The 27,322-nt window shown below is 48.3% G+C and overlaps 1 protein-coding gene across 4 annotated transcripts in view; it reads left to right on the top strand.

Moving 5' to 3' along the window:
* CD82 (CD82 molecule) overlaps nucleotides 1-26,927 on the top strand; it is a 35,157-nt gene extending 8,230 nt beyond the window's left edge. For 2 of the 4 annotated variants that reach the window (XM_035328144.1, XM_035328143.1), the window contains exons 2-9: nucleotides 7,361-7,442; nucleotides 12,249-12,321; nucleotides 14,908-15,032; nucleotides 15,632-15,706; nucleotides 21,709-21,813; nucleotides 23,638-23,823; nucleotides 24,075-24,158; nucleotides 24,719-26,927. In XM_035328144.1, the coding sequence (XP_035184035.1) occupies nucleotides 7,380-7,442; nucleotides 12,249-12,321; nucleotides 14,908-15,032; nucleotides 15,632-15,706; nucleotides 21,709-21,813; nucleotides 23,638-23,823; nucleotides 24,075-24,158; nucleotides 24,719-24,796 (789 nt within the window). In that variant the 5' untranslated portion in view covers nucleotides 7,361-7,379 and the 3' untranslated portion in view covers nucleotides 24,797-26,927. Of the gene's footprint in view, nucleotides 1-688; nucleotides 785-1,236; nucleotides 1,295-7,360; nucleotides 7,443-12,248; nucleotides 12,322-14,907; nucleotides 15,033-15,631; nucleotides 15,707-21,708; nucleotides 21,814-23,637; nucleotides 23,824-24,074; nucleotides 24,159-24,718 lie in introns of those variants that run through there. The other 2 variants (XM_035328146.1, XM_035328145.1) reach the window with 2 other exon arrangements.
* The last annotated feature ends 395 nt before the right edge of the window (nucleotides 26,928-27,322 follow it).

Below are 27,322 nucleotides of genomic sequence, written 5' to 3'. Positions count from 1 at the left end.
AGCACGAGGGAGTGCTCGTCCTCCTACGCTCCCCTGGGCAGGAGATGTCTGGTGCTTGGCTTCCAGCAGCCTCTGGCTCCAGCTGAGAACTGAACTCTTGGAAACCCTGCTATTCCTGGGAAGGGCGGTGGACGAGCACAGCTGGGGTTAGCTTCCTTCCCGCTGGGGTGCCGGTGCCCTGGTTCCGCTCTGCCCCCTCCGCCAGTCTGTGGGGATGGATGCAGCTGGTGGGGAAGGGTTTTGTCTTCCCTTCTAGACAAGCTGTGAAGCTGGCAAAAGCTTCCCATCTCTAAAGTAAGGCCTCTCCCTCCACACCTTTACTACATCCTTGCTAATTCCTGGAAGGAACCCTGGAGAATAGGAAACCCTAATTTCCCGGTTGAGGCAGATGCCTGTAGCTTTTCAGAAATATGTTTGGCACGGGTGTGCTGAATTTAAACACCCTCTAGTTATCTGCCCTAACATCTGAGAAAATGGAAGTGACTGAGAACCAGTTTGTTTAGAAGGAGAACTTTACAGTAGAAAGTCCTTGACTTTGACCTCTTGCATCTTATGGTAGGAGGAGGCAAAGATAAAAATCAGTTTTACTACCTGGCTCCTAACCACAGACTCAGGGAATCTGTCTCTTAAGCTGGAGAAAAGCTCACATGAAGGCTTTCTCCTCACCCACAGAAGTGCTTGTGCCACGGAGCCTCAGTGATCTGAGCTGGCAGGAAAGGCTGCTGGGTCTCAGGAAGGTATCTCCAAGCCAAGTGGCCTTGGGATGCGTTGTGCAGCGTCTCAGGTGAGTCCTGCTGACCTCTGAGGAGCTGCTTGCATGAGGAGAGAGGCTTGGGAGCCTGTCCCATGTCCATACTTATAAGGGGGTTTCCAGGTATGATACCAACAGCAGGTGCCTGGTGGTCCTGGGGCCCGCTGGCCATGCTGGTGGACTTGTGGGCTTCGTTCCTCCATGGGGAGGCCGTGGGGCATGTCAGTGCTGGGGGTGCTGCCTGTGGCATCTGCTGCAGAGGTCGAGTTTACAGCATAACAGCTCCCAGTGAGAGAACAAAGCTGAACTGGCTTCACTTTTGGAGCCATGAAAAACCCGGCATGGTCGAGTGACAGAGCTGCCCGACCAGTTTCCTGAAATGCCTGTTTTTTCACTGTGCTGGTTGTAGTCACTGAGGAGACCTCCTCCTGGCCTCTACCTGCAGTGCTTGCTGTACAAATAACAATCTGGTACGTGGTAATCAGGAAGAAAAAAAAAATCCACTGAACTGCTCTTGGCTTTTTCTGCTGTCTGCTATTTCTGGTAAGTTTTTGTGTTTTTTTTTTTTTTTTTGAGGGGGGGGTTGGCAGGGGAAGAACCAAAGGAGTTCTGGGATAGGTTGTGTGTTTTTTCCCCTTTGTTTTTGGCAGCCCAGTATCTTTGGTCTTGCTGAATGGAAAGATTTGCTTAAAGTGGAGAAATGGAGCGTCCTGCAAATATTGTCATGCTGCGCAAGCATGACTGTATAGACTGAAAATAGCAAGGAACTTTCCCCATTTCCAAGTTGTAGGGGCTGAAGACATGCTTAAATGTGGGCTTTCAAACGGAAGTGTGAAGTCCAGATGTCCTTAAAATCTGACTGCATCCCTCGCAAACGTGCAGATACCAAAATGCGTGTTGGTTTCTTTTTAGTGTGTGACAGTGGTTTATAAATATCTAATCACTTCCTCTCATGCATCAGAAACGTATTTCTAAAATACGTATTTCCGTTTTCCAAAATGCACAATGCGTTTGCTGTTGCAAAACGTGCTGAAAGACCTTTGTGATTATTGACAGCCCTGAGGGTGCTTTCTAATCTAGGATCTCACAGGATGATATTGGCAGATTATTGAACGTAAGAGTGTAGTAACTCCAGAAATGAAGCAGAAGAAGCTTCATGTCTTATCTGGTGCACTGGGGAAAAAATCTAGTTTAGCAGTGTAAGTTGATAAAAGTCAGTTCCTGAGAAATCTGGTCTTTGAGTGACATTGCCAACTCTTCTTGCTCCGGTCTGCCCCCCTCTTACTCCGGGGATAGCAAGCATGCAAGGTCTGCATGCATGCCTCAGCCTCTGACGATGTGCAAAGGCAGGTACAGTGACACCCTGCTTGGCGAGCACTAGCGAGATCAAAGTGCTGGCTGCAGCAGTTACAGGCTGATAGAGCTACGCTGCTACCTCCCCGTGCTGAGCCCACATCACAATTTCCTTCAGCTTTAAAGGCAATGGTTTCCACTTCAGAAGCAACTAGCTCAAGAGTAGATGTAATGACAGAGTTTCTTCTGCGTAACTTTTCCCCCCCTCCTGTTTCCAAAGCTTGTATTACTCAGAAATGCAGGTTTTTTGCTTTGTCCTGATGCTTTTATTAGAAACTGTAGCTGACACAGTGACATTACCGCATGCACAGATCTGCACCCACAGAAGTGGCCTGTTGGAGCTGGCAACCTTAATTAGCAGCCATAATTTTTAGAGTCCGGCTTCTCCCTCAAATCCTTCTGCTGAAACTCAAGAAGAGATGCAGGTTGGAAAATCTGCGCCGTGAACATGATCATGTTTACGCTTTCAAGGTCACTACACTGCTGGTATTATCTCAGTGAGCCTGAAGAAAAGTTCATTGAATTCAGACCCGGATATTTTATTGGCTCAGCAGTTATTTGCTCACGGGAGACAAGCTGTACTTCCCAGGTGTGCTAAAAGTCCAAGACCTTTGAATTTCAATATCAACAAGATGAACTCCATTGTATATTCTTTGTATGTTACCGGAACTGTGCCCTCAGGGCGATGTTGTCCCTGGTTACTGAGAGGCTTAGCAACTCATTGTTCATTAACCCGTGCCTTTGTGTGAAGCTCTCGGGGCTCTCCTGCCAGTGACCAGGAGCCCTTCTGACTGCTAAGAGCTCGTTCCTTGCCTTTGCGGGTAGATAAACGTTTCCAGCAGCTGGGGTCACTGGGGAGAGGGCTTGAAATCCAGCAGTGGGTGGGCTGTCTCCTCCCCTGCCGTGGCAGATCGTGGCCCTCAGGGGCATCCCTCCCCAGGTCCCCTGGGAGCAGTGGTGGCTGTGCTGTGAGCAGCTCCTGATCCCGGCCGGCTTCTGTCCCCTGGTAGGTCACTGAGCTGGTTTCTGGGGTAGGGAATCCTGCAAAAAGACTTTGACCTCCTCCTAACCTGGTAAAAAGCAGGTAGCAGCATATCCTGTGGGGCCTGCCTTTGTTTTATGTCCCCTGGGGTGGTTAGAGCCCTACAGGTGGTAGCGGGGGGAGCAGCTAAATGAAGTGCAAAGAAACAACCTGCAGCTTCTTTGGGGTCATTCCCTTCTCTTAAGGGAGAGATTCGAGGGGAGAGGGACCAGCACCTTCCAGGCCAGGCATGTGCATTCAAACGTGAACCCTCTTCTGCCCAGCTTGGCGTGTCGGGGCTGACTGTGCTCTCTGTGAGTCTGCGGGGACTTTGGACTTGCACATGTACTGAGGTGATTTCCACAGGCTCATCTGCTCTGGCTGGCGTTAGGGTTGTTCCCGCTTGTCTCCTTCTCTTTGGCTACTCTGGTAAATGAGCCCCGTGTTTGTGCTGCACATTAACTTGGCAGCCGAGGTGCCAGAACCCGTCAGGAAGCGACCGGCGCTAAGGAGCGAGGGCAGGGAGCACACGGGAGCTGTGCTCTCACGGCAGGGCCGCATGGCGCAGGCACGTACCGCGCTGGCCCCAGCCAAGTGTCGCGGACTTCAGCCAGCACCACGCATGCGGCACCGGCTAGGTGGAGGCTGCACCAGATCTAGATCACGACAGCAGAACTGCGGTTGGAGTAGCTCAGCCTCTCTGCGCCTCGACTGATGTGGTCGTAACATCCGCATGGTCGTGGGTGCTGCTCGCCATGGCTGCTTCCTGAGAGAAAGGGGCTGGGGGCACTGCTCTGGGGGCTCCTCTCACAGAAGGAGCTGCTCCCCGAGCCCTGGTGGCACGCCTGTGCAGCTCCTGGCAAAGCCGGAGCCTGCCTGCCCCTCCTCACACACACATCCTGGATTTCGTGCTCCACGTCCCAGCTTCGCTGTCGTCGCTCTCGCTGGGAGGGTGACATGCCTGAGAGCTGGAGGTGGCAGGATGCCATCTCTCGGTGCTGCTTAGCCTGTTCGGGCTCGTCTTGTGCCTCGCCTGTGGGAAACCCCAGGGCTCTGAGCCCCCTAATGCCTCCCAGCTGCTGTCAGCCCTCCCTCCAGGTCCTGGGGCTGGAGCCTGGCTAAGACAGACCTAGGATTCGGTGACACCAAAGCGAACCAGGCCATGACAGCAACCAAGATATTACTGCAGTAGTGCCTCAAAATGATGAGCTGCTGGACGGGCATAAGCAGTCCTGAATACCTTTACAGGATGGGACACGAGACGCTGGGAGAAGCGCCACTGTGTAAGTTGACCCTATGGTCTCTTCTGAAATCCTCTGCAGAGCTGCCATCAATCCAGAGAATGACATGGAAAGCTGGAGGCGTGTCAGCAGGATTGTTGAAAAGCCTGGGTGGGACCGCTTAGTAAAGAAAGGATGTAGTGAAAGCATGTTCAAATTTAAGTGGTTAAAGCAGTTGGGGTGGAGAGGAAAAGAAGGAAACAAACAATCGTGGACAAACAATTGAATTAGAAAGTTGCAGACATTGTGTATTAAACCTTTGCACGCCTTTCTGCAGGATGTTAAGGCTCCAAAGTTATCCAACTTCAAAAGGTGAATGGTCAGCTCTGACTGCCGTAGTGCACAGACAGCATTTTTTTAGGCAGATTTTTAAGGATAACAGAAGAATTGGAAAATGGAATTTTTCAGTATATGGAACCCTGAGGTATGCTGAAAGCTCAGAAAAAAACTAGAAACGTGTTTTGCTTCAGGCTTGAACTGTCATTTGAATTATTTCTTTATGACCAGAAGCTATGAAAGAGGTATATCTCCCTGTGGCGAGTGGTGCATAATGCTGCAATGCACAGTTGGTTTTTGGGTTTTTAATGAAATATTAAAGCTAGCGTGCCTTACACAAATAGCTGGGAGTAGATGAGCCTTGAAAGCAAATCTTTTACTCTGTCACGTCAGGCACAGCTTCTTCCCCTGCAGCTCTTTTCAACTAGTATGACAATGTAATTATCTTAGATAACTATTGTAATGATCTTAATAGTTCTGGAAATCTGTTTTCCTGACTAATCAGAATAGCACAGGGCCAAGTAAGAAACAGCACGTGGCTACTCAGTTCTAGGAAGCAAATATACAACTGCTGGGAATTGCTCCTCAAGCTTGGAAATAAGGATTGTACCTGGGATGGGACATCTTACAGAAAGAAGGCCGATGGCTTGCTCAGGGGCCATCTAGCTTATTTTGTGGCTGCGTTGAAGAGACGAAAAACTCTTGCATCCCCTACAATAGACATTAATCATCGCCTGGGGACCTGGCTGCCTAAATGTTCTGGTTGGATTGCCAGGCTCCGCTTTGACATACTATTAAGAGGAGAAGTGTTCATGATGAAGCCAGAAAATAAGCCAGCTGGAAGGGGAAACTTGCCTTGCATATCCTCTCCAACTACAGCCTCAAATGTTGGTGCCTGCCAGGATTCATGGCCTGAGAAACCATTCCTCCTGCAGAGGGAAGGAGGCGAACAGAGGCAGGAGGAAGCAATGTTCGTGCTTTCCCTGCTCAAATATTTGCTCTTTCCTGAGATACCTTCAAAGGGCATTGCATTCTTTGGGTTATGGCTGTTGTCTGATGGTAAGCTGGCAGGTTATTTGTGGCAGGAGGGTGTGCTAACTTAAGTGAGGCTTATTTAATAAACTTGCGGCCATTAACCAAGGGTGAAAATCTACTAATAGAGTGTCATTACTCACTTTTCAGAGGTTGGTAGTGGTGCAACTGCAGTACAGTTCATCTCATGCTGGAACAGAACCAGCAGATGGGATTGCAGCATTCTGCCCTGAGGAGGTAATGGAATAGAAGGTGATGGAGATGGTGCTAACCAGGTTGTGCAGCTGGGGCTCCTTTCACGTGACAATCGCTATATAGATGGGATTTTTTTAAAAAGATCAACCTGTGACACAGCTGGCTGAAATTGAGGTGGGAAAATGACCCAAAAATGCAGTAGCATCTTGTGAAGTGCTGTGCAGCTATGGGCTTAGTGCAGCTTCTAGCTGTGGCATCCCTTCAAGTCGGAGCAGCAGAGTTGTCTCTGAGCACAGAGCTCTGGCTCTGACTCCCTCCTGGTAGTTGGAGGGTGACCATTGCTTGGTGGGAACACTAGCCAGTTGCAGCAAGGCCTGCATATCAGTTTAGCTCCAGAATTAACCTAAATTTTTAATAAGATTAAGCAAAAGCCTTTGATTGAAACAAAAGAACATGTGGTGCTCCAGTGACCCTCAGTACACCCTGCTGGTGGCAGGAAGCCCTGCTGACCTTGCTTTCCACAGGACTGGTTCCTCCCAGACCAGGCTGGTGCCCCCAGCCTAGTCCTGCTCTGCCTCTGGGTGTTGCTTCTTAAGGCAGCGTGGGCTGTGTGAGACAAGGAGCTTGACAGAGCACATTTTAAGGAACTCCATTCCCTGCCCAGGGAACTGGGCATGGGGGAGGAAGGAGAAGCAGGAAGGCTGACCCTGGGGACGTTCCCCTGCCTGTCCCCGTGTGTCAGCTGTGCTGCTTCCCCACGGGGAGGCCAGCATCCCATCTCAGCAGAGCTCTTGTACTGCCTCGCACTTGTGAGGCTGGATTTGGAAACAGGGACCTGTTGAAATTTTGCCTGTCTGGATCTTGCAGCAGAAGTGGCAGTATGCAACTGTGGAGCAAGCTTGCTGGTCCTCTCCCTCAAAGGTTGCTAAGCCGTCAGGCGTTGAGTTGCCTGCACAAACCTGGATTTTAATGCTTTTAAATTGACCCTGTGGCCTCACTCTTCACTGTTCCCCCAGCTGTTCAGGGGTCACGAAGAGATAAGCTTTTTGTGGGGACAGAGCTGGTCACGTCAGCTGCTTCTTCATATAAGTGCATCACTTTTCTCCATCAGGACTGGTGGCTATGGTTGGTTGATGCTGTTACCGAGAAGTCCATCCAAAGTACTGATGGAATTAGTATATTTGTGATCAAGTCCCTTCTGGAACTTCTGATAGCTCTCTGTCACTCTAGGAGATTTTGGCAACAGCAGCTGTTTGTATTTGTAATGACCATGTTGTCTGTTGTGCTGCCCTGAAAAGGCAACTCAGGTGGTCTTCTGTCGAGCGCACACTTCTTGTACACTTGTTGCAAGGCCCACCGAGAGATCCCGAGCTCTGCCTGGGGTGAAGTGTTGTTCATACTGCCTGGGGGACTTGACACTAACAGCTGGGTGTCTTTCTGCTTTCCCTTTAGATCCTGTAAGTGAAAGAAGATGGGGTCCGGCTGCCTGAAAGTCACCAAGTACTTCCTCTTTCTCTTCAACCTCCTGTTCCTTGTAAGTATTGTGGGTGTCTGCAGAGGAGGTGGAAAGGCCTGAGCTAAAATTAGCTGGAAAGGTGTTTTTTCTGGATGTTTGCCCAGTGTTGGCTAAATAACGGAGCCAGAGTTTTTAGAAGAAGGGAGGAAACCCCTGAAGCTGAAGGACATCAGAGCTGCTGGGCGACTCTGAGGCATGTTGAGTAGCTCTGCGCCCAGTACCCACCTGCTGTCACCAGTGCACGCAGCTCCCTTCCTGCAACGGAAAACCAGAGCTGCTGGCTTTTTCTGGAAGGAGAGTAGTTGTAACTTCTTTATCTGCCACATCTGGAGCAGCAGCTGAGCTGCCCCTGAGCAGCAAAGCTACAAAACCTGCTGTGTAACAGCAGTGCCCTCCTAAATAGGCCAGACAGGGCTTCAAAGAGCAACTCTAATTTTGTTCGAGTCCCAAAGGCCGGTTCTGATTTTTAACAAGGTGAATTAGTCCAAGTCCCCTGTTTGAAATGGAACTGGGTGGTAGGGGAGATGGGGCAGGCATGGCTGGAGAAACACAGCAGCCCACTGCATGCGGTTATTCTCAGGTGTGAGGCTCAGCAAAAGGTGATCCAGTCTGAGCTCCTTTTTGGATCAGATTGGGTCTAGGAAGGCACACGTTCTCACGTGCATCCTATTGTGAAGTTTAGGTACTCTGTGTGTCATGTGAACAGTGAATCTGTGTGGGGCCAGTGGTGGCTCTGCTGATGCTGCCCTCCCGAAGTGCAGGGGTGTTCTGGGGAAGAGCATGGCTTCAGCTTTCCACATACCAGCAAGAAAACAGCCTGTCTGATGTTTTACCCTCTGCATAGCACCTAAGGGGAAGGAAGGGCTGGGCAGGGAGGTAAGTCAAGCGTGGTAAGGTGAGCACTGCTTTCTGTTCTGTCCCTGCACACAGCCTCACTCACCCTTCCTGCACGCCTGTGCTGTGCTACAGGCGCTGGAGCATGGGCTGAAGGCACATCTGGATCTGGTTTCTCTTGGCTTTCTCTGCTGGCTTCTTCCTCTTGCGTGCTGCTTCCATTTTACGAGAAGCTACCTACTGAGGGCTGATGGTCTGGGTGCTCAGAGCAGTGATGGGGAGGTGGGGAGGGGAAAAGGCGTAGAGTGACACTAAATCTTTCAGATGATTTGGCCTGCCTTGTGAAGTGACAGGCACAGTACCAGGACTCAGATGGCTCATAGACTAGCCACAATCTTTCCTCAAAGTACCGTCCTTTACTTCCTCCGTAGTGGAAGCTTGTGTTCTGTTATCTGCTGCCAACTTGTGTTGGAGGGGAGGCAGTAGGGAAAAAGAGCTCAGCCTGCTGTGCAGCATGGCCACGGTCTTCCCATCAGACTGCTCTGGGGAAAGGAGGTATTTGCAGCTGCTCTGTTCTGGTGGGGAACTTGATGCTTCTCTAGAGCAAAGATTTTGAGTATGTGCCTGTTTCAGCTGACGGCAGGCTTTCTGCAGATGCCAGATATTGAGGAAAGCGGTTATCTCTTACTCTATTGCTGTCATAGGAAGTAGGGGACATGAGAAGCTTTTTCCTGTTAGAGTTGTTCAGGGTCTGAGAGGGGGTGCTCAAGCTTATATATACACGGTGGGTGCTTCTGGATCAGTGTTACTCTAGTGGAGAAACTCCCGGGGAGCTGTGCCTCTGTGATCACACCCCGTGTGGACCAGCCCTCTGTCAGGGTGTTCTCCAGCCTGACGTGGAGCTGATGAATTCAACCTTTAGAGAAACCAGTGACTCTTCTAGGAGCTAGTCATTGAAATAGCATTTCTCTACAGCTCGAGGACTGTGAGAAGGTCCTTTGCTGTAGCTGAAGTAGTTCAGGGACTTAGTGGCACTTTGCAGCCTTGGAGTCTTATTTCAGGGGAAGGTTTGACCTGCTTTGATTAAAGGGAAGAAGTTTATTTGGACTGCTTACCTACTTGCCTCAGAAGATGCCTAAAACATAACTTTAGGGTATAAACTTAGCTTCTCTAGTCAAATCTTTACACATCTCTTCCTTCTTGGGTAGCAGACGTGGGACACAGCAGATGCTTCCCCTTAAAGGGAAAACACTTCTCTCAAGTTCAGCTTCTGGAAACTGTTTGTTTAGAATATATAACCATCTGTCCTACTTCTAACACCCCTGTAAGTGGAGCAGAAGGCTGCTACCTGAATCAAGGCATTGAGTTTAAGAGCTCTGCTGTCGGCCTCTGTGCCAAGCTTGAGGCCACTTCTCGCCCTCCGGGCTGAAGGAGGGCAGCGTGAGGAGAGGACAGCCAGAGACCCACCGCTGCTGTTTCCAGATGTCGGCTCCATCAGTGGCTTCTGCTGCAGCCATGTTGATGGTGATACTTCTCTAGGCCTTGGGCTCAGCTGGGCCTGAAGTCCAGTAACAGCATGGTTCTTCTGTACCCCTCCTCACTGGGCTGTGCTGTGGGAAACTGCTCGCCCTGCCTGCCTTGAGGGAGCTGCCTCCTGGTTTGGGTTTGGGTGGGGATCTTGCCGAAGTCTGGGGTGACAGCTGCACACCCTGAGGTGAAGGGGAGACCTCCACACACCGCCTCAGGAGTGTAAAGCAGTGGAGCAGAGGAATTCAGCTCTAGGGACAGCAGATGTGATTTCCCTGTGGAGGGTATGAAGCCAAGCCGATGGCAGAAGCAGCCTCATGCTATGGAAAATGCTGCAGAGACTGAGCACAGATACTATCCTGCTAGGAGGTAACAATCCCATTGCAAATGAAAGCACATGGAGAAAACACTGCTCCTTTTCTTACTGCCTTCCCCTTTTAGTGTTTTCAACAGCAGCTCCTGGCAAATGCACAAGCTGTGGACTAGAACGAAGATCAGAGTGAAAACAGGCCTTGGGAAGTCGGCGTACCTCCTAACAAATAACTTCCCGGGAACCCGGGCCGGCAGGAGCTCTGTGTTCTGTCAGCAACAGCAAAACTTAGGTGGCATCTCGGGGTCAGCGAGCCAAGAGAGATGTCACATAAAGGCGGGTTTGCATCTTTGTTCAAGACAAATATTTTATTATGACCGGTTTAAATGTGAGACTGCCTCAGACTGTCAATTCAGCAGTTCCTGTGAATACAAAGTTTGAGAGGAATCTTTTTTAGGAGCCTCCAGCTGTTGTATGTACAAGGGGCCTTTCTGGTTTGATCAGCAGATGCGGTGCTGCTGTGCAGCATGTCAGGACATGAAGCAAGAGGGGATTCTTGTTACTGTCATCTTGTCGAGATTTTTATTTTTTCTTCCTGGGAGACAACAGCAGCATGCTTTCTGCTGCTGAGTCAGTTGGCTTCATCGCTCTTTAAAGCATTCAGAACTTGCTTGGTGACTTTCTAATCCTGCCACCAGAGCTACCTTTGTGTTATGCCCTCTGCCAAGCCAGGAAAGCTTGCAAGCAACTTATTTCAGCGTTGCTGTGTCTTTGCTCTGAAAAGCATCTTTGTATGAGGAGCTGAAGTATAATGTAAGCTTTCCAAACGCAGAGACAATGCCTGGCCATATAGCTGTCTCTGCTAGCCTGCTTCAGCTGGTGGTTTGACATTTTCCTTGTCTCCCAAATGTCTGAATGCTCTCTGATGAAGCACAGGATTGCCATCTCTTCAGACCTGTTAATTTATTTAGTGTTTTGCTTCACCCTATTCTGAAATCCTGCTGGTGTAAGAACTACTGCCTGCAGCTCGTGTCCTTTGGAAGCACCTCACTTACTCTCCTTGTCTTCCCCCTGTTTATTCAGTGTGTTTTAGATCTTTGTGCACGTGGCTTCCAATACTTCACAAGTTTTAGTTGTCTGAATGGCCCAAGTCTTGGCTTCTTATCAAACCTACAGACTTAAAGACTTCCCAGCATAATGACTTTATTGTGGTTCAATGGTGTTCTGCTCCTGATGGGGGAGCTGGGGTGACCTGCACGTACAGTGATACCTAGAAGCTGAAACAGCATGTTCCCCCACCCACACACCCTCCTTCAAAACGAGATGCAAAAGCTCATCTCTGGCCTTCTCAATTCAGTGTCTGGATTCAGCAGAGTACTCAGCGGGGCATATTGCTCTACTAATCCTTCCCCTAGATAAAGCTGGGGAGTGAGGCAGAGACTGTGGCTGATGTTTCACAACAGTGGAGTCTCTGTTGGTGGGAAGATGTGTTGGCTGGAGTACTTGAGGGGCTTAGGTACTCTGGCATAAAGTCAGGTCACTAGCCAAAATGCCTAAGCCTGGCTTTGGAAGAGGAAAAGCCCTTCGCTCATGGGAACCTGTATGCAAAGTGAATGCTACTGTTTTTGTGCATTTTTGTGGGCTGGAGCTATAACATCATAACAGAGCCTGACAAGCCCAAGATTTCCTTCCTGGGAAGGTTCCAGCTACCAGATATCTAATCCTTCGGCAGCTGGCTTCCAGCCTGGTCCCATACGGTCAAGGATTTCTTTATGCAGAACATGTTTTAAATCACATGATAGATGTTCTTGACCTTCTTCAGTTCTTCAGAGAAGCCATGCGCTTACCCTGTGCAAAGTTCTAACAGCATCTTCTCATCAGGCTGTTTTGAACCTTCCACCTATGCATCACGTACTACTTAAATACGGTGTGAAGGTCTGCCAAACAGAACCTGGGGTTCCTGTGTAGTTGGCTGAAGCTCTCTTCCTGGAGTCATGCTGATCCTGTTTTTGCTGGGAGGAGTACCACGGGGGAGATGGGTGGGAACAGCAGAAGAATGGTTGTTTTTCCTCTGGAAAAAAGAAGAATGGTGACTGCTGCTGCTTATACCTGGCTTATTAATTTAGACAAATACTTTTTTCTTTCTCTTTCAGATCCTGGGCGCTGTGATCCTGGGTTTTGGAATATGGATTTTGGCTGACAAAACCAGTTTCATTGCGGTTCTACGTAAGACCACATTTCTTTATCATCTTTCTTCTTTTGAATTGATTCTAGTCCAGGGTTCTGCATGACCACTGTTTAGCTTGGGGCTGGCAATGCTTTTATGCAGGTTTTGTGACCTGAGTAGTAACATGGTATTATAGCAAGAAGAGACCCTAGCAAGGACAGGGTGAAAGGGAGCAAGCCGGGAGACACAGTGTTTCTCCTAGCCTTGTGTATTGCAACAGCAGGATGAGACTGAGACCTCCTCACCCATTGCCTTTTCACCCAACAATCCATATACTTCATCTTAAACCTAAGGACTAGTATTGCGTCCTATTTTCACTGCACACTGTATTTTCATAACAGCTCTGGTTGTCACCAAATTAGTAGTTCAGCTCTGTCTTCAACAAACTCTGCTTCCTCTGTGGCTTTCCCTAGATAGGGCTTCATACAAGTTTAGTTACTCACAGCTAGTACCTCCAGAATTGCCACTGCTGTCAGATGCTGCAGGACGGCTGCGAGCGTGCTGCTTGCAGCCACAAATCTTTTGCCCAAGGAACAAACAGTAATGGCATTAGTAGTTCTCTTCCCAGCTACACCGATCCTGCAAAAGGCTTTATCTCCCAGCTCCTGCTGAATGCTATGGCCTGCTTTTGGAAGGTGCTGGGTGGAGAGAATGCCTGCGCTAATGCCAGTACACCCGGGCACTGCTGTGTGCTCTGTTGTGCTGTGGCATCTGGCAGCATTAAAAGGGCAAGAAGCACAGTTACCAGCATGGGTGGCAGTTAGTGAAGTGCAGGTATGAGCAGAAATGTACTTAATGCGGAAGCATACTTAAATGTATACTTGAGATGCATTCTGTACCAGTGGTCCAGCAGCTGTTTGCCCAGCCCGATGGGTGCCACCGCTGTTTGTGCAGGCGCAGAGCAGAATCCCTGGCTTTGGCTCCATTTCTTCCCGTTTTACCTAGAATCTCTGCTAACAGAGCATTTGAGGACTTAGCTTCCTTCCTGGCAATTTCCAGCCTCAGCTCTTTCTCCCTGCCCCCTCGCTTCCTTTCCCATGCCTGCCTCTCCTTCCCTGTGCTTTAGCATTTAGCACCCGTGTGGTGTCGGAGGCAGCTCTGCAGCAGGGCCCTCCAGCCTGCTGCCAAAGGGGCCGCCTGTGCTCCTTGGCGGCCGGCCCAGCGCAGGGGAAAACACGGAGCCACAGCAAGCAGGGCAGGAGCTGTCTTGCCAGCAGAGCTGCCTGGTGCAAGATAGGATGGCTCACAGATGAGAAGTGTGAGCATGGCCTCTGTCCCCCTGCCGCTCTGGTTTCTCTGAAGGGCTATGCCTTTTTTTTTTTTTTCTTATAATGAGAAGGTGATAAAGCAACTGCTTTTTAGCAGCCTAGGCACCTGAACGCTTGTGTGACGGCCAAGCAGATCTGGGGTGAGGGGGTAGTGTAGGCTCCTGAAGGCCACTAAATCCAGAGGAATGCACCTGCAAGGCTGCTTCTGTAAATGCTTTGCAGCACCACCACCAAACCCACACAGCGAGAGTCCCAGGGCTGGCGAGGAGGGGAGCAACATCCTGGTTCCTGTGGCGTATGCCCAGGCTTGGAGAGTCCGGCCTGGAAGTGAATCGGGGCTGAAGTGTTTGGTTTGACCTGTGCAGCAAACAGATCTGGTTCTGTTCTTTGATAATTGCTTTCTCTCTTTCCTCTGTTCAGCGTGTTGTAGGGAAAAAGTTTTGAAGCTGGTCACTTTCGGTATATGTCAGAAGTGTGGGAAGGTGTTTTTCGGGGGGAGGGGGGACAGGATGGGATAACAGAATTAGTCTGGATTATGTTATTGTCTTGTTTCAACCTATTTCTGGAGAAGCTCAGATGAAGCTTGTCTCTTAGGACTTCTTTCCAGGAAACTAAATGCTCTAGGAACATTATTTTTATTAATCACTGTCTGTTCCCCTGCACTGTGCAACTCACAGGTTTAAGAATGTCTGATGATAAATGAGGTTTCTAGTTACTATTTCCAGACAGTATCTCTGACTTTTATGCCATAATGCCTTGCTTCCTCTTATCCTATTGTGCAAGAAAAAATTATCTGACCAACCCACATGTAAAAGCTTTTTTCTCTTGTTTCTTGCAGTACCAAATGCTGGTACTGTCAGTCTTCTCCTCTCGACATATATGAAATAACATTTTATCAGCTAAGTCTAGGTAATATTTTGCATGAGAGTGCAGTCATTCCAGACAATAGCAGGAGACAGCTAGAAGGATGTGCAAAAGTAGAGAATTTGGGTGTGATCCTTGTTTAGATCCTAGAATTAACATCTCTTTGCAGGGGTCATTCACAGGTTATGCAACAGCCTGCAATGAGTGCGCTTATTTGGAGTTACCTTGAGTCCTCCAGGATATAAGAAAACGGAGACTTGCACGTTGGCTTTGAAAGTCTTCCCTCAACAAAAGACGCACAGAAGCTGCCTTCTGTCTGAATGTCCAACATGCCTCCGTGCAGCATCTTTGTAGATGACAGACTATTACGTGGATATAGAGACAATTCTCTAGATGACAGCAGATGTTATATTTGTCAGTAGTTAATTTTTTTCCCTGTCCTGGCCCTTACAGAGACCTCGTCTCCCTCCCTGAAGAGTGGTGCATACATCCTCATTGGTGTTGGGGCTCTCACCATGCTGATGGGCTTCCTGGGCTGTCTTGGAGCCGTCAATGAAATCCGATGTCTCTTGGCTCTGGTGAGAATTCATGCTGTCTTTTAGATACTCCTTTTTAGATCACCCTTTGAAGTCTGTCCAGCATATCTGTTGGATTGTAGTCTGGGGCTCAGGTCTCCTTGGGGACAGTACTTCTGCCAGGTCAACTCAGAGGCGATTATTTTTCTGTGTACGTTAAATTCTTGACAGTCAACCCTCTGCAGCAGTTCTGCTTCTGTGGAAAGTGCAGGAGTTGAGAGAGGCTTAACTGGGAATGTCCTGTGTGTCACGACCTTTCTCCAAATGCTTCATCTATACAAAATCTTCTGTCTGTGAGGGAAGAGGTGAAACTAGCTTCATAACCCTCAGCCTGCTAATTGACTCCTGCTTATTCGGAGCACGTACACCTATGAAGCTTGGTATGGCCACGCCGTGTGTCCTGGCGTTGGGAATGTCTCAGTGTTCAGTGGTTGTGGAGGCCTGGGGGGTGGCATTTCTGACAGCAGAGCTTGTCTGAAGGCAAAAACGTCGGCTAGTTGTAACCTTCAGTGAGATCTCATAGATGGAAAAAGTTAGGTTGTTACGTGCAAACTTTCTAAAGGCTGATTGATAATGGTCCTCTCTTCTCTTTTTGTTTCCAGTACTTCACCTGCCTCATGGTGATCCTCATAACTCAGGTGGCTGCTGGGCTGGTTATCTACTTCCAGAAAGAAATGGTGAGTGTTTCTTACCGTGTGTGTTTTCCTTGGTCTTAGTCTGAGGGGAAAAACAGACACCTGGAAATTCTCTCTTCCAACCTCAAATGTCCTGTTAGCAGGCACAACTGGATTCTCCTTTCTTCCAGCCTGCCTTAGCAGCTTTGCTGTACCCTTTGCTTTCCTGCATCTGCTAGGCCCAGTAGCGCTACTTTATCAAGAATTAGGAAGCTGTTTGGTATGCTGGCTTTATTTTTGAGTAGTGGGAACAGTTCTAATAAACAAAAATAAAAATTATGAAAGGCTTTTGAGCACATCTCTTGATCCTGTTGCAAGCTGCTGTTTGGGTATGTAGTAGCAGTAATTACCATGTTGTCATCACAACTGCCTTGATGGGCCTCCCCTCCAGCTCCCCCAGTTTCATTGTTCACATAACGCCATGTGGTGTGGGACATCCCTTCAGTCAGTGTGGGCCAACTGTCCAGGTTCTGTCCCCTCCCAGATCCTAGTGCACCCGAGCCTCCTTGCTGGCAGGGCAGCATGAGAAACTGAGAAGTCCTTGGCCCTGTGTGAGCACTGCTCTGCTCAGAAACAGCAGCGTGTTAGCAGCAGTGTTCTCATCCTCAATCCAAAACACAGATTTCTTCCTAGTAGCTGTTATAGCGCTAACTCTATCCCAGCTGAAACCAGGACATTCCCCAAGAGCAATCCCTTGTATCTGACAGTTTCTGTGCTACAATTTGAGCTTAAAGCCAAGTGGTTTAACAACATGAAGTGAATCTCAGTCAGGAATGCATTGAGAGACACATTCACGCAGTGGGAGCATGTTAAAAGTGTGGTGCCCCTGCTGGCTTCTGTCCCGGTATGCAGGTTTCTGGTACCAGTTCTGGGTGACGCTGTCCTTTGCCCTGTGACTGTGTATCCAGCAATGCTGAGCTTTCTTCTCCCAAACCAACCTCTCTGCTGGTGTTTACGTGAAGTAGGTGGCAGAGGAAGTTACAGATGGGGCCGGGAGGTGGAAGGTGCTGGTCCCCGTGTAGCTGATGTGAGCTTTGTGCAAGCGGCTGCGGTAGCTGTGAGCAGCTGTTGGCTGGGCTCCTTGCCGAGCGGGGTGCGAATATAGCTCGCTCTTTGGGCTGGCTGGAGCTGGAGGAGAAACTGAAACGTTGGCTATCTGCTGCGGAAAGTTCAGCTTCAAAGAAGCTGCTGACTTGCAACAGCTCTGACTAATGTAGAGGAGGAGGCGTGGGGATGGGCATTCCCCTGCCACTGGGGAAATGTGACTTCCCAGACTATGATGTTCTGTACCTTCCTCAGTATTTCTCCTCCAGCTGTTACTTTACTCTAGGAAATTCCATTTTTTCAGCTGTAACTCTTCATTTGTACCTCACTCAGACCAGGGAGAGAATGAAACCACTGAGGGTTGTTGTGCCCAGCCCTTAGACCAGCGTGGCTGAGACCATTGCTTGTCCGGATCCAGCAGAATGGCAGGGAGAACTGGGCTTTGATCAGACGCACCCATTCAGTCTTCAGTGAACACAATTTATGGAAAAGCTCTTCTAGAGCCCTTCTGTTTCAGGGATCCTCTGACGTACCTGCCCGAAACACTAAGAAAAACTGTTTCAGGAAGGTCTCGGCTGAAACCTCTCACATTGGTTTGTGGCTGCGCTTCAGTGATGCTATGCATATTGCTCTGCTTCACTTGTTACATGTCATCCCAGGGCCGCACAGAGCACCCTGAAGTAGACTGAAAACTGCTCAGGATCTAATCCCTAGGTGTCCATTGTGTTCTTCATGTTTATTTCTTCGTTCTGACTTCAGGAAGTTGGTTAGATAGAAAGAAAACAAGGAATAGTAAGAGTTGAGGAAATAATCCTGGATCCAGACTGTAGCGAGGTGATGATACTCCTCTCCTTGTTGCTGAAGTCTTTATTTCTCTTACTAGAGGGGAGGAGAAGACTGTTGCTTACTCCTCCCTACCTGTTTTCTTCTTGATTAATAGCTACTTGCACAGATTCACTTCCTTGCCTATCTCCCTGGATTTACAACAGGGTTGATGTTGTTGTTGAAAATCTGTTTACTTTCAGCATGAAAATCCTTCCCCACCCCTGACATAGGAAAATACGTTGGAATAGAGGTAGTGTAACTGTAAAAGGCTGAGTGTCTGACAGAAGGCTGCTGTTGGGCCTCCCTTTGGGGCATGGCTGTAGGAATGCCCCATCAGACTGGAATTGCCCAGTACTTGCCCGTGCTGGGAGGAGGTTGAAGGAACATTCATTTCCCTGCATCACTTAGCTACTGAAACTTTGTGGTGGGGTGGGTTTTTTTCAGGGTCAACATGATAGCAATGTCACAAGTTTTACCATGGCGTGGCATTCCCTGAGGATCACACCCCTCTAGACCTGTGAGAGCCTGGGCAAGATCCCTCTGGCCTAGTTCATGCAGTTCTCTGCAGTGTGGCTCTGAATGCTTTGAGCAAAAGAGAGCAGGGGCGGCCTTTGGGGAATTGCCCTACTTGCTAGCTATTGTTTGTAGCAAACAGCCTTGCCGGGGGCTGCAGAGTATGCATTAGTTTCAGGATCTGAAGGGACTGGGGGTGAGGGCCCCCTCCTGGTTTTTGAGCCTTTTTTTACTTTCGGGCTAGATTCTAATGAAAGTGCTGGGGGAAGGATCTAGTTTGAGTCTCAGAGGGATGGGATAGATGATCGATGGTGTCTGACAGTGGAAGAAGCATGCATGATTCATCTTGTGATGAAGGCTGGAAGCAAAGACCTATACTCTTGCCTCTGGCACTCAGTTTTTCTCCCTCTCCAGTCAGCCCGTGGGAAAAGGAGGCTGACAGCCCTGCTGCTTTCTGAATTTCCATGGCTTTGGTGTCCAGGCTTTGGACTCCCCGCAGTGTGGTGGTAGGGTTATTCCTTCTGACTCTGGGCACAGGTAGCAATTTTTTGGAGCAGTCATGCTCGATGCAGCGCTGTGTCCTGGGAGACCCTTAATGGGTGAAGATGGGATAGGCGTTGAAAACCTGCCCAAGTTCAGCATGCCTTTCTAGCCTGCTGTGTTTTGTTTCCCTGTGCTGAGTGCAGAAGGGCTTTCAGCTGCAGGTGCCTGCTTCCCCCTTGGGCTGCTGTGCCAGTTAAACCCACCAACAAGCTGTCTTCATGTGTGCTCTCCAGACCTGTGCCGTTGTTGGCGTAATAATCCCCCGTTCTCCAATTACTTGATAAAGCACCTAAGAATCCCTGTCTGTCTTTCATTTAAATACCTCAATTTTTGAAGCCAGAGCTGTTTATAAGACTCCTTGCCTATGCTTGTGTAAGAACATAGGAAGAGCAGAGATGTAGCTTCCTACACAGCTGCACTTGGGGATGTCTAACTCGGGCCCCGTGTCTCCTTGTGGCACGGCCCTGGGATGGAGGACAGAGGCTCTGCTTGGGATCCTGGCAGAAGCGACCCTTGGCTCCGTCTGGCCTAGCAGCAAACGGGCCAGTGGGCTGTAGGACGACATCCCCATCTCTCCTTGCCTCCCTCCCTGCGTGCCGAGCAGAGGTGAGGGTAGGAACGCAGAATTCAGTAGCTGATGAGGCTTATGGCAGCAGCCGAGGCCAATCTCATTAGTAGGAACCAGGTCAGGCTGCCTTGATTTGAAGGGAAGGAAAAGGGGAAGCTAAGTAATTAAAAGAGGAAGAGTCAGACATCATGGGAAGGAAGGTCACGCAGCTCCCATCTGTCTGGCCTGACGTAGCTGATCCCCGTGAGCTGTGCTCAAGTCTTCAAGGAAGAACTGCTGGTGTAGCAAGTGAATGAGCCACAGCCTGAAGCTTCCCTCTAACCGCAGGCACTGCTTTCTGTTGCCGTAGTCTTTTGCAGTGCTTAACAGCAGGATGAAAGATGAAAACCTTTTACACTGACCTGAAGTATAATGAAGTGCTACAGATAAAACGGTAACACACAGGGGTGGGAGCAGCCCAGTGCTTGGGCTGATCTGTGTCCCATCCCTCAAGACATCTAATGATGCTTCTCTCCAGTCGTTTGTGATCTGGGTCTGTCCTTAACAGGGGCAGCTGTGTTAGCTGTCCCCTGTGTACAGGGTGGCTGAGAAGAGCTCCAGAGTGAGGTGGGAAGACAAGGGTTGAGGAGCCTGCTGGGTGATAGCTTGCACCTCTCATCAAACTGAGGGGTGCTGTAAATCTCTCTGGATAAGGGATGGGGGTGAAAGGGTCATTTTGTGATAAGACTGTTAGTGGGCAGTTTAGACAGATGTAGTACTTGCTGTCTCAGTACAGAAGCAGCAGCTGTAGGAGTTTGGGGAGAGGTAGATCAATACCTTGTGAAAAGGGAAATTTCCACCAGCTGTATGTCAAAAAACCCAGATGCATACATACAGCAGCTGAGTGACTCAGACCTCCCCTGAGAGGCAGCAAAGGGCCTCAGCTGTACGGGAGACAAACTGCAGTGGCTGAGATCCTAGATCAGGCTCATTTGCAGCACAAGGTTAGAAACACATTGCCCGTGAGTCCACAAGGCAGCGTTGTCCTTCACCTTGCACTGATCCTTCCCCTCTGTCTCACCCGTGGCAGGCAGGAGTTGTTCATCCTGTCCTACCAGGATAACCATACTTTGTTCTGTTTCCCTATTGCTCATCGGGTTCGTAGCCCTTCTCCGTGCCTGCATGACAACTTAGCAAAGCTGCTGTCTTAGCGTCCCTTCAGGACTGAGACTGTGCACATATATCCCCTTATTTGTACCTGTGACTCTGTAGCAGCTGTGTTTTGTTTTGTTTTGTTTTTTTTGACTCAAGCTGCATATAACATTTCTGAAGAAATGCAGTTTGTGCTTTGTATACTTGTTCTTCTGTTTTCCTCTCTCTCTTATGGAAGGATTTTCCTGATGCATACTAGACCACCTGTTTCTGTTCTCTGTATCACTGAAGCCTGTAGGTTGGGATTTTTGTTCACCTTTTTTGTGGTCACCATGAATCCCAAGTGTTTTTTTTTCTTTTTTGTGAGAGATCTTCAGTTGTCTCCCATACGCTGTAGCATTTATTTGCCAATGACTTCATGGCTTTCCTTTCCAGTGAGTGAAACTTACTTCCCTTTCTATTCTGGTTTTAAGGGGTTATCTGATTGCTCAGTCTGATGCCTGGACTTCTCTGTGCATCAGAAGTGCTTCTTAACAGCACTGTGACAAACGTAATGCGTTAGTCAGAACAGGAAGGAATTTATTCCAAGCTTCAGCTTCTGAGGAACCAGAGTAGCAGTCTCTCAATAAACCTGAAGTAACTGATTGGTGGAGGAAATGGGACTTTGTATTAACTCACTTTCTCCAGAACAACTTGCTGCTCTTACGCAGCAGCAAGGCCATACATCACTGAATGCTGGGGTGGATTTGTTGTGTTTACTTCTGCCTGGAAAAAAAAAAATCTCAGCATGAAATGCCATCTGGTCACCATAGTGGGATTTTTATCTTGGTAAACCCATTTTGTATTTCATCTTGTTGATCATATTTATCACCTGTCCTCAAAAGCGTAGACAAGGCTGCAGAGCAAGATATTTCAAGGTCAATCTGGGGGATTTTCCACTGTCTGGTCGCTTTTCTCCTTATTATGTGCCAACTGCAAACAGCAATAAAATTATTGGGAAATAAGTATCTGTCTTTTTGCTGCAACTTAAAAATGGCTGTATTGTGGAAGGGTGGTAGTCTGAGCACCTATTACTGTCTCCTTCAGATCCTTTGGAAAAGGGCTAAGCAGAAGCTACTGCTCATTCCACTTTTTTCTTTTTTAGTGCTTATAATCTCCATCTGCAGTTTGTGTCTTTGCTCTAACCTCATTCACTGGAGTCTATAGCAAAGCGTTTCAACACCCATGACTGTGGTGAGCCCATGTTCCTTGCTATGGGAGAGGCAGACTCACAGTAGGACTAACACAGCTGATAAGGGATGTCATGTACCCAACCCCCCAGAAAAAGAGACTACAAGGAATTGACTAATCTAACTCTCCTGCCTTTTTTTTTCTTTCCCAGCTGAAAGACGAGTTGTCCAAAATAGTCGAACAGCTGATTGTAGATTATGACCCTTCGAATGGTGATAAGAACTTACAAGACGCATGGGACTATGTGCAGAATCAGGTGAGACAAGTTGCAGCAAGAAACGGTAACGTGCTATTCTGCCAGTGCAGCAAATGGCCTTTAAAACTAGGCTGAAGACAGGGAAGCAGGTATTGCAAGAGGCCCAACAGTGATTCTCAATCCTTTGTCATATTTGTTATATCTTTCCAGTTCTATATGTTTAGGTAACTGGTGCTCACATCCATTCCTCGATGTTAACAACCTCCAAAGGCTCCCCCGAAGCCCACAGTCTATCCGTCTCCTGTATCTCTTGTCTTAAGTGCGCAAGCCTCTTTGATATGCACCCATTAGATGTCTTTAAAAGCTACATTTCTAGCATACTTGACTGCTGGATAGCACTGTAGCACACTTGATTTGTCTGATCTACGAAGTTGCCTGTGGTATCTGGTGTCTGCATACCAGAAAACTGTCCTGCTTGTTAGTGCTAGGTAAGACCCTGAACCACTCCTGCGTGCTGGTTGTTAGGACTAGCAGTATGGGCTGCAAAGCCCAATGTGTCTGGTGTAGCAAACAGTACACCAACACTTCCGCTCTTCATCTGCGGTGTCTCCAGAATGCCTTAGTCTGTGTGAAAGTCACAGTGCATGCTATTTCTGTAGCAAGTAAAATCCCTGGCTTACTGCTAGGCAAGTCAACAGCACTGGCTGCCTTACTACTTGGTGTGGGTCGCCGTTTACTGTGACAGCTCCATTGCAAGTGCCGGCGTTCTTGGGAGCCATCCAACTGCCCATGATTCCTGCTTTAGCATCAGGGTCAGTGCTTGAGCAACTAGGTCAGTGTTGAGCCACGCTGGAGTCATGATAGCTGCTTACTGCCAAACCACAAGCTTGAGAGCTGGCTGGCTGTTGTGGTTAAATACATGACCAGCGTGGGACTGATGTGTAATGAGTACAAATAATAGCATTTTTCTTCTGTTCCTTACTGCAAAACACTGATCTACAATACTCTTCCTCCTTGGAGAAAGATTTGTTCATGTTTTATCACTGTAGTTGCAGCTTCATGTAGAGGAATCAAGAGAAGGCTGAGCTTACTACAGAGAAAGGATCCTACATTTTTTTATGTAGGAGCAGAAGAAAAAAAAAAGTGTTTTGGAGGAGTGGAGTGTTAGGAAGCCAGTTCCCCTCATACACTAGAGTTTGCATTTGAAAGGGGCTGGGGAGAGTTGTTCTGTCAACCAGTGATGGGCATTAAAGTCCAAATCTCTGTGAGGCGGAGGCAGTTCCTTCTGGAGGCTGGGTTTTCAATGCTTGTTTGGAAACCAGTTGCTAATCCTGGTGTGGATGTTCAGCTGTTAGTACCTCCACTCTCCTGTATGTTATGTGAGACAGAAACATTACACTTCCCTTCTGAGCAGAGGGATTTTTCCATAACTTCCACCTCAAGTTTGATAGCCACTGCTCTGGATCCCCGTGCTTGCGTGGTGGTACGTGGCTACAGATAAGATCGCAGCCTTTGCTGGACTTCCTGATGTGCTTTCCCCTGCAGCACTGCAGTTCTATCACGTGGGGGTATAGGAATGTAAACGTCTCTTCGGATGGAAAACTTTCCTCATCTCGACTTCCAGCCAGTCCCGAACTGCAGCCAGGCGGGTGCAAGCTCCCTGTAACTCGCTGGGGCTTGGCAGCATGTCCACGCCACCGTGTGGTGGCCGGCTGCTGGTGTGTCATGGGGGCCAAAGCTAACCAGGATGGTACCTTGAATCTAGGAACCGGATGCTGAAAAGTTCTTGCTCTGTGTTTGCCTGCCCCTGCTTCCTGTTTGTTTTCGCATGCAGGGTGTTACCAGTGTGAACTGTATGACCACAGTGCTCTCTTTGCTTATTAGATCTCCTGCTGTGGCTGGAATGGAGCAAAGGACTGGGAAAATAATAAGATTCTTAAAAACGAAAGCATGCTTCTGTATCCATGCTCCTGCAGCGCTGAGGATGCCAAACCTGAAAATACAGGCTTCTGTAACCTGGATGGCCAATTGAACAGCACTGCACCATATGTCTGGCCTGTTCACGAGCAGGTGAGTGAATGTCTGGTGCGCGTGAAGCTTTTGCTGAAGTCGCCTTGTCCTTACTTCTCTGGAAATTATTTCGGAGAATGTTTTTCACTCTAGTGAATAGGGTGAAACCAGACAAATTTCTATTGTGAGATTTGGTATAGCATGTAACTGGGATAATCTCTGCATGCATGAGAAGAGATGTGTTGCAGATCTTTAATCCTGAAATGCTTACATTTCTGCTTCTTTCCCCTGTGACCATGTTTTCTCCGTAGGGTTGCATGGATGGGGTACAGAAGTGGTTGAAGGACAACCTTGGTATCATTCTTGGGGTCTGCACAGGTGTTGCTGTTATAGAGGTAAGTCACTCCTCGATACATGATCATACCCTGTCCTCCCATGCATGTTCTTTCGAAGGCAAAGCTATTGTGTATTTTTTTTAGTAGTATACACCTTGTTTAACACAGATAAAACTTCTGTTTTTAATAATAGACACCTCGCTTGATGGCAGTGCAGTTCTAGCTCTTGATGTTGTCTACCTGGAGCTTTGAATTGTTCCCTGCCTTGACTGAATTAAGCCCTGTCCGCTTGTGGTTCCTGCTGCTTTGTTTGGCACTTTTCTAATTCTTCCTGGCTATGCGTGCAGTGAACTGACAAGCAACATCCCGCTGGTGAAATCCCACCTTTTGCCTTAAAAAGCCCATAACATAGATTCCAGATAAAGGCGTGTAATTTTGCAGTAAAATTATTTTTGTCATCCTGATTATTGAATTTTCCTTGTATGCTGGGTCAACTCTGTTCACCTGAGTGGTGCCATTCAAAGGAAACCCCTGTGTTCTGCTCCCCTGTACCGCCCTTTCTTCCCACCTTGTTGTCTTTGGTTGCTGACTGACTTACCATTTTTTATTACTCATTCCAGCTGCTGGGGATGATACTGTCCATTTCACTCTGCAAGAACATCCACAGTGAAGACTACACCAAAGTGCCCAAGTCTTGAGTTTGCTGACTCCAGAGCTACGGCACCACAGAGAAAGGAACAAACAGAACATTCCTGCCTCGCACCCAGACTGTCCAACCATTGACCATTATTCCTGTGACATCCTATTTCTGATACCACTCTGCTAAGAACTATTAGAGTTGCAATACAGCCTGATCTTCTGGCAATAGAGCCCTTGGGCTACCTGCATCCTGCCTCTGGATTATTTCTACTTCACGAAGCAGAACTTAACTGTCTCGCATCACATGAGACACCTGATTAACCTGAGGGGACAATGCTTTTGCTGCCTGCTCCATGTTAAATATCCTATTCATATCTCAATTCTACAATCCACTTGGCCTAACATACAATAACTATTCCTCCTTCCTATTCTCCCAGTCTTTCCCTTCTCCCCCAGAAGAAATGCTTTCCTTTTGTCCCGTGAGTCAGAATTGCTGTTGAAATTCCAGTGCTTTGGTATCTTTACCTGCTTCACTGATGTGGTGGTGGTAACTAGTTGTGCTTTACAGGCCTTGTTCCTTGTGATTAACCTGATTCTGCTTCTACTGTGCATCTTCCAACCTAGACTCTCATCTCAGCTATTGAGCACTACCCTCATAATCACTTCTCCTGCGTCTGGAGCCCGCCAAGCCTTGCCTTCAGTGGAACTCTTCCCTTTGAGTGTGACGAGCCACTGGGAGAGAGCCAAGCCAACCTGTTCCTAGTGTGGCCTGGCAGATTGTGGTGGTGGTGCTCAGCTGCTTTTGGAATGGGTCCCTTGGGTTCTGGGTCTGGTGCTTACAGTCTCTCCCATCTGCCTCTCTTTTTCTCCCTCCACTTCTAGCACTGCTTTTCTGGCTCCTGTCAGCCTGGAGGCACTTCGGAGACTGCTGCATGGTGTAGGCTCAGCCCAAGGCTGGCTCTGCTAGTTGCATTCTTGGGTTGCCAACTTTTGTAGAGGTTATGGTTAACTGGATTCTTCCCCCCCACCCCTGTTATGAACATTAAATGTTAACTGTTTTGTAATAATGAGTATGGAGGGATCTGACTGGATTGCAGGCATTGTGTATTGGAGATATCACTGCTACCAGTGCCCAGGTTAGGTTCTGTAGTTTGGATGCAAGGATAAACTGCTTTTATTTTCAGTTGTCCAGTCTTCTGACCCCACTGTGGTCTGGAGCTATGAATGCTAGTGGCTGGCCTTGAGCGTAAACGCTGCAGCAAAGAACTGGTTTTACATTCATGCAGGCTGGGTGGTTTGTGTACTTCACAGCTGGGCTGTTCACTCCTTTCTGCCAGTGGCCAGCAGCAGGGAGTGGTGTAGAGCACAAGAAAGTTAAGAAATGTGCATGGAAAAACTGCCCCGGCTTCTTAAATAAGGGAGCTGGGCAGAAATCCTCAGTCCTTGAGGTGGCTTGGGCACAATAGATCTCCTGCAGTTGCATATGCATGCAATAAATACCTTGGCAGCAGGAAGCTTCAAGGGAGAGAAGTGGATGGTTCTTGCCTAAGGTGTGATGCAGGGTATGTGGTGAAAAGAGCCTTTGCCTTACAGAAATGGTCCCAGGACAGTCAGTACAGTCAGTCCTGTTCTTGTCAGGGCTGGGGTTGGTAGGAATAGCCCTAGTTCAAGGCATGGCTTCCCTACCCACTCAACTTCCCTTCTGGCAAGAAAGGCCCGTGCAGGGGAACAGAGCCCCAGCAGTGAGTCCCTGCCGTGTCCTTATGTCTGGACTCAGTGGTGACTGGGAAGAGTAGATATGACTGGGCAACTGATTTTTTTATTTTTTTTTTTGGAGGTCTGATAAGGCTTTGCTATTCTGAGACCCCTGCCCTCTTGCACAGACCCTTCTAGCTGACCTTTGCTATAGCAGAAGGCACCTTTCATAGCAGTAAAGCTTGCTAGCTTCCATAGTATGAAGTCTATTCTCTAACGTGTTCTTATTTGTAAGATTCTTGTTAAGTTACAGATGCCAACGCTGAGCAGCAAGTAAAAAGAAGCCCATGCTGGGTTTCCTTTTTTTTTTTTTTTGTCAGTTTTTAGCAACACCTTCCGACTGGAAGAAATGCATGTACAGATGTAAAAGTCTAGAGGGTGAATATTTCTGTAATAAAGACTTTGCTAAAAAAAAAAAAAAAAAAAAACTACTCTGGCTAAGCCTTGTGCATTGTAGTGGTTTCTCCTTGCTTCCTCCCCATCCCCTTCTGCTTTACATGCAAATCACTGGCACCTTGTTTGTTCAAAGTAGCAAAGGCCCTGTCAAAAAGCAAGGAAGCATGTGCCATTATGCTCTGAGGTCTTCAGCAGTTCTTCTGCAGTCTGTGGGTGAGATTAGTGTGGGCTATGAAAATACTGCCCCTCAGAGGGAGGTGACAATTTTCCTAGCTGTGTTCTAGGGTAAACTTTGCCTTGTTTTATGAAGTATGTCTGTATGAAGTATGTCTGTCTTAGGGTGAGCTAAGTGGTAGTTCCTTTGAATTACCTGCAGCTCCTAGGCTAAGCGATCTCCATATTTGAAGAGTGGAATTCAACCAGACTTGTGGAGT

The sequence above is a fragment of the Oxyura jamaicensis genome, chromosome 5 (genome assembly GCF_011077185.1).
Source record: "Oxyura jamaicensis isolate SHBP4307 breed ruddy duck chromosome 5, BPBGC_Ojam_1.0, whole genome shotgun sequence".
NCBI lineage: Eukaryota > Metazoa > Chordata > Aves > Anseriformes > Anatidae > Oxyura > Oxyura jamaicensis.
Note: the sequence above shows the minus strand (reverse complement) of the source record. Positions and strands in the feature narration are given on the sequence as shown.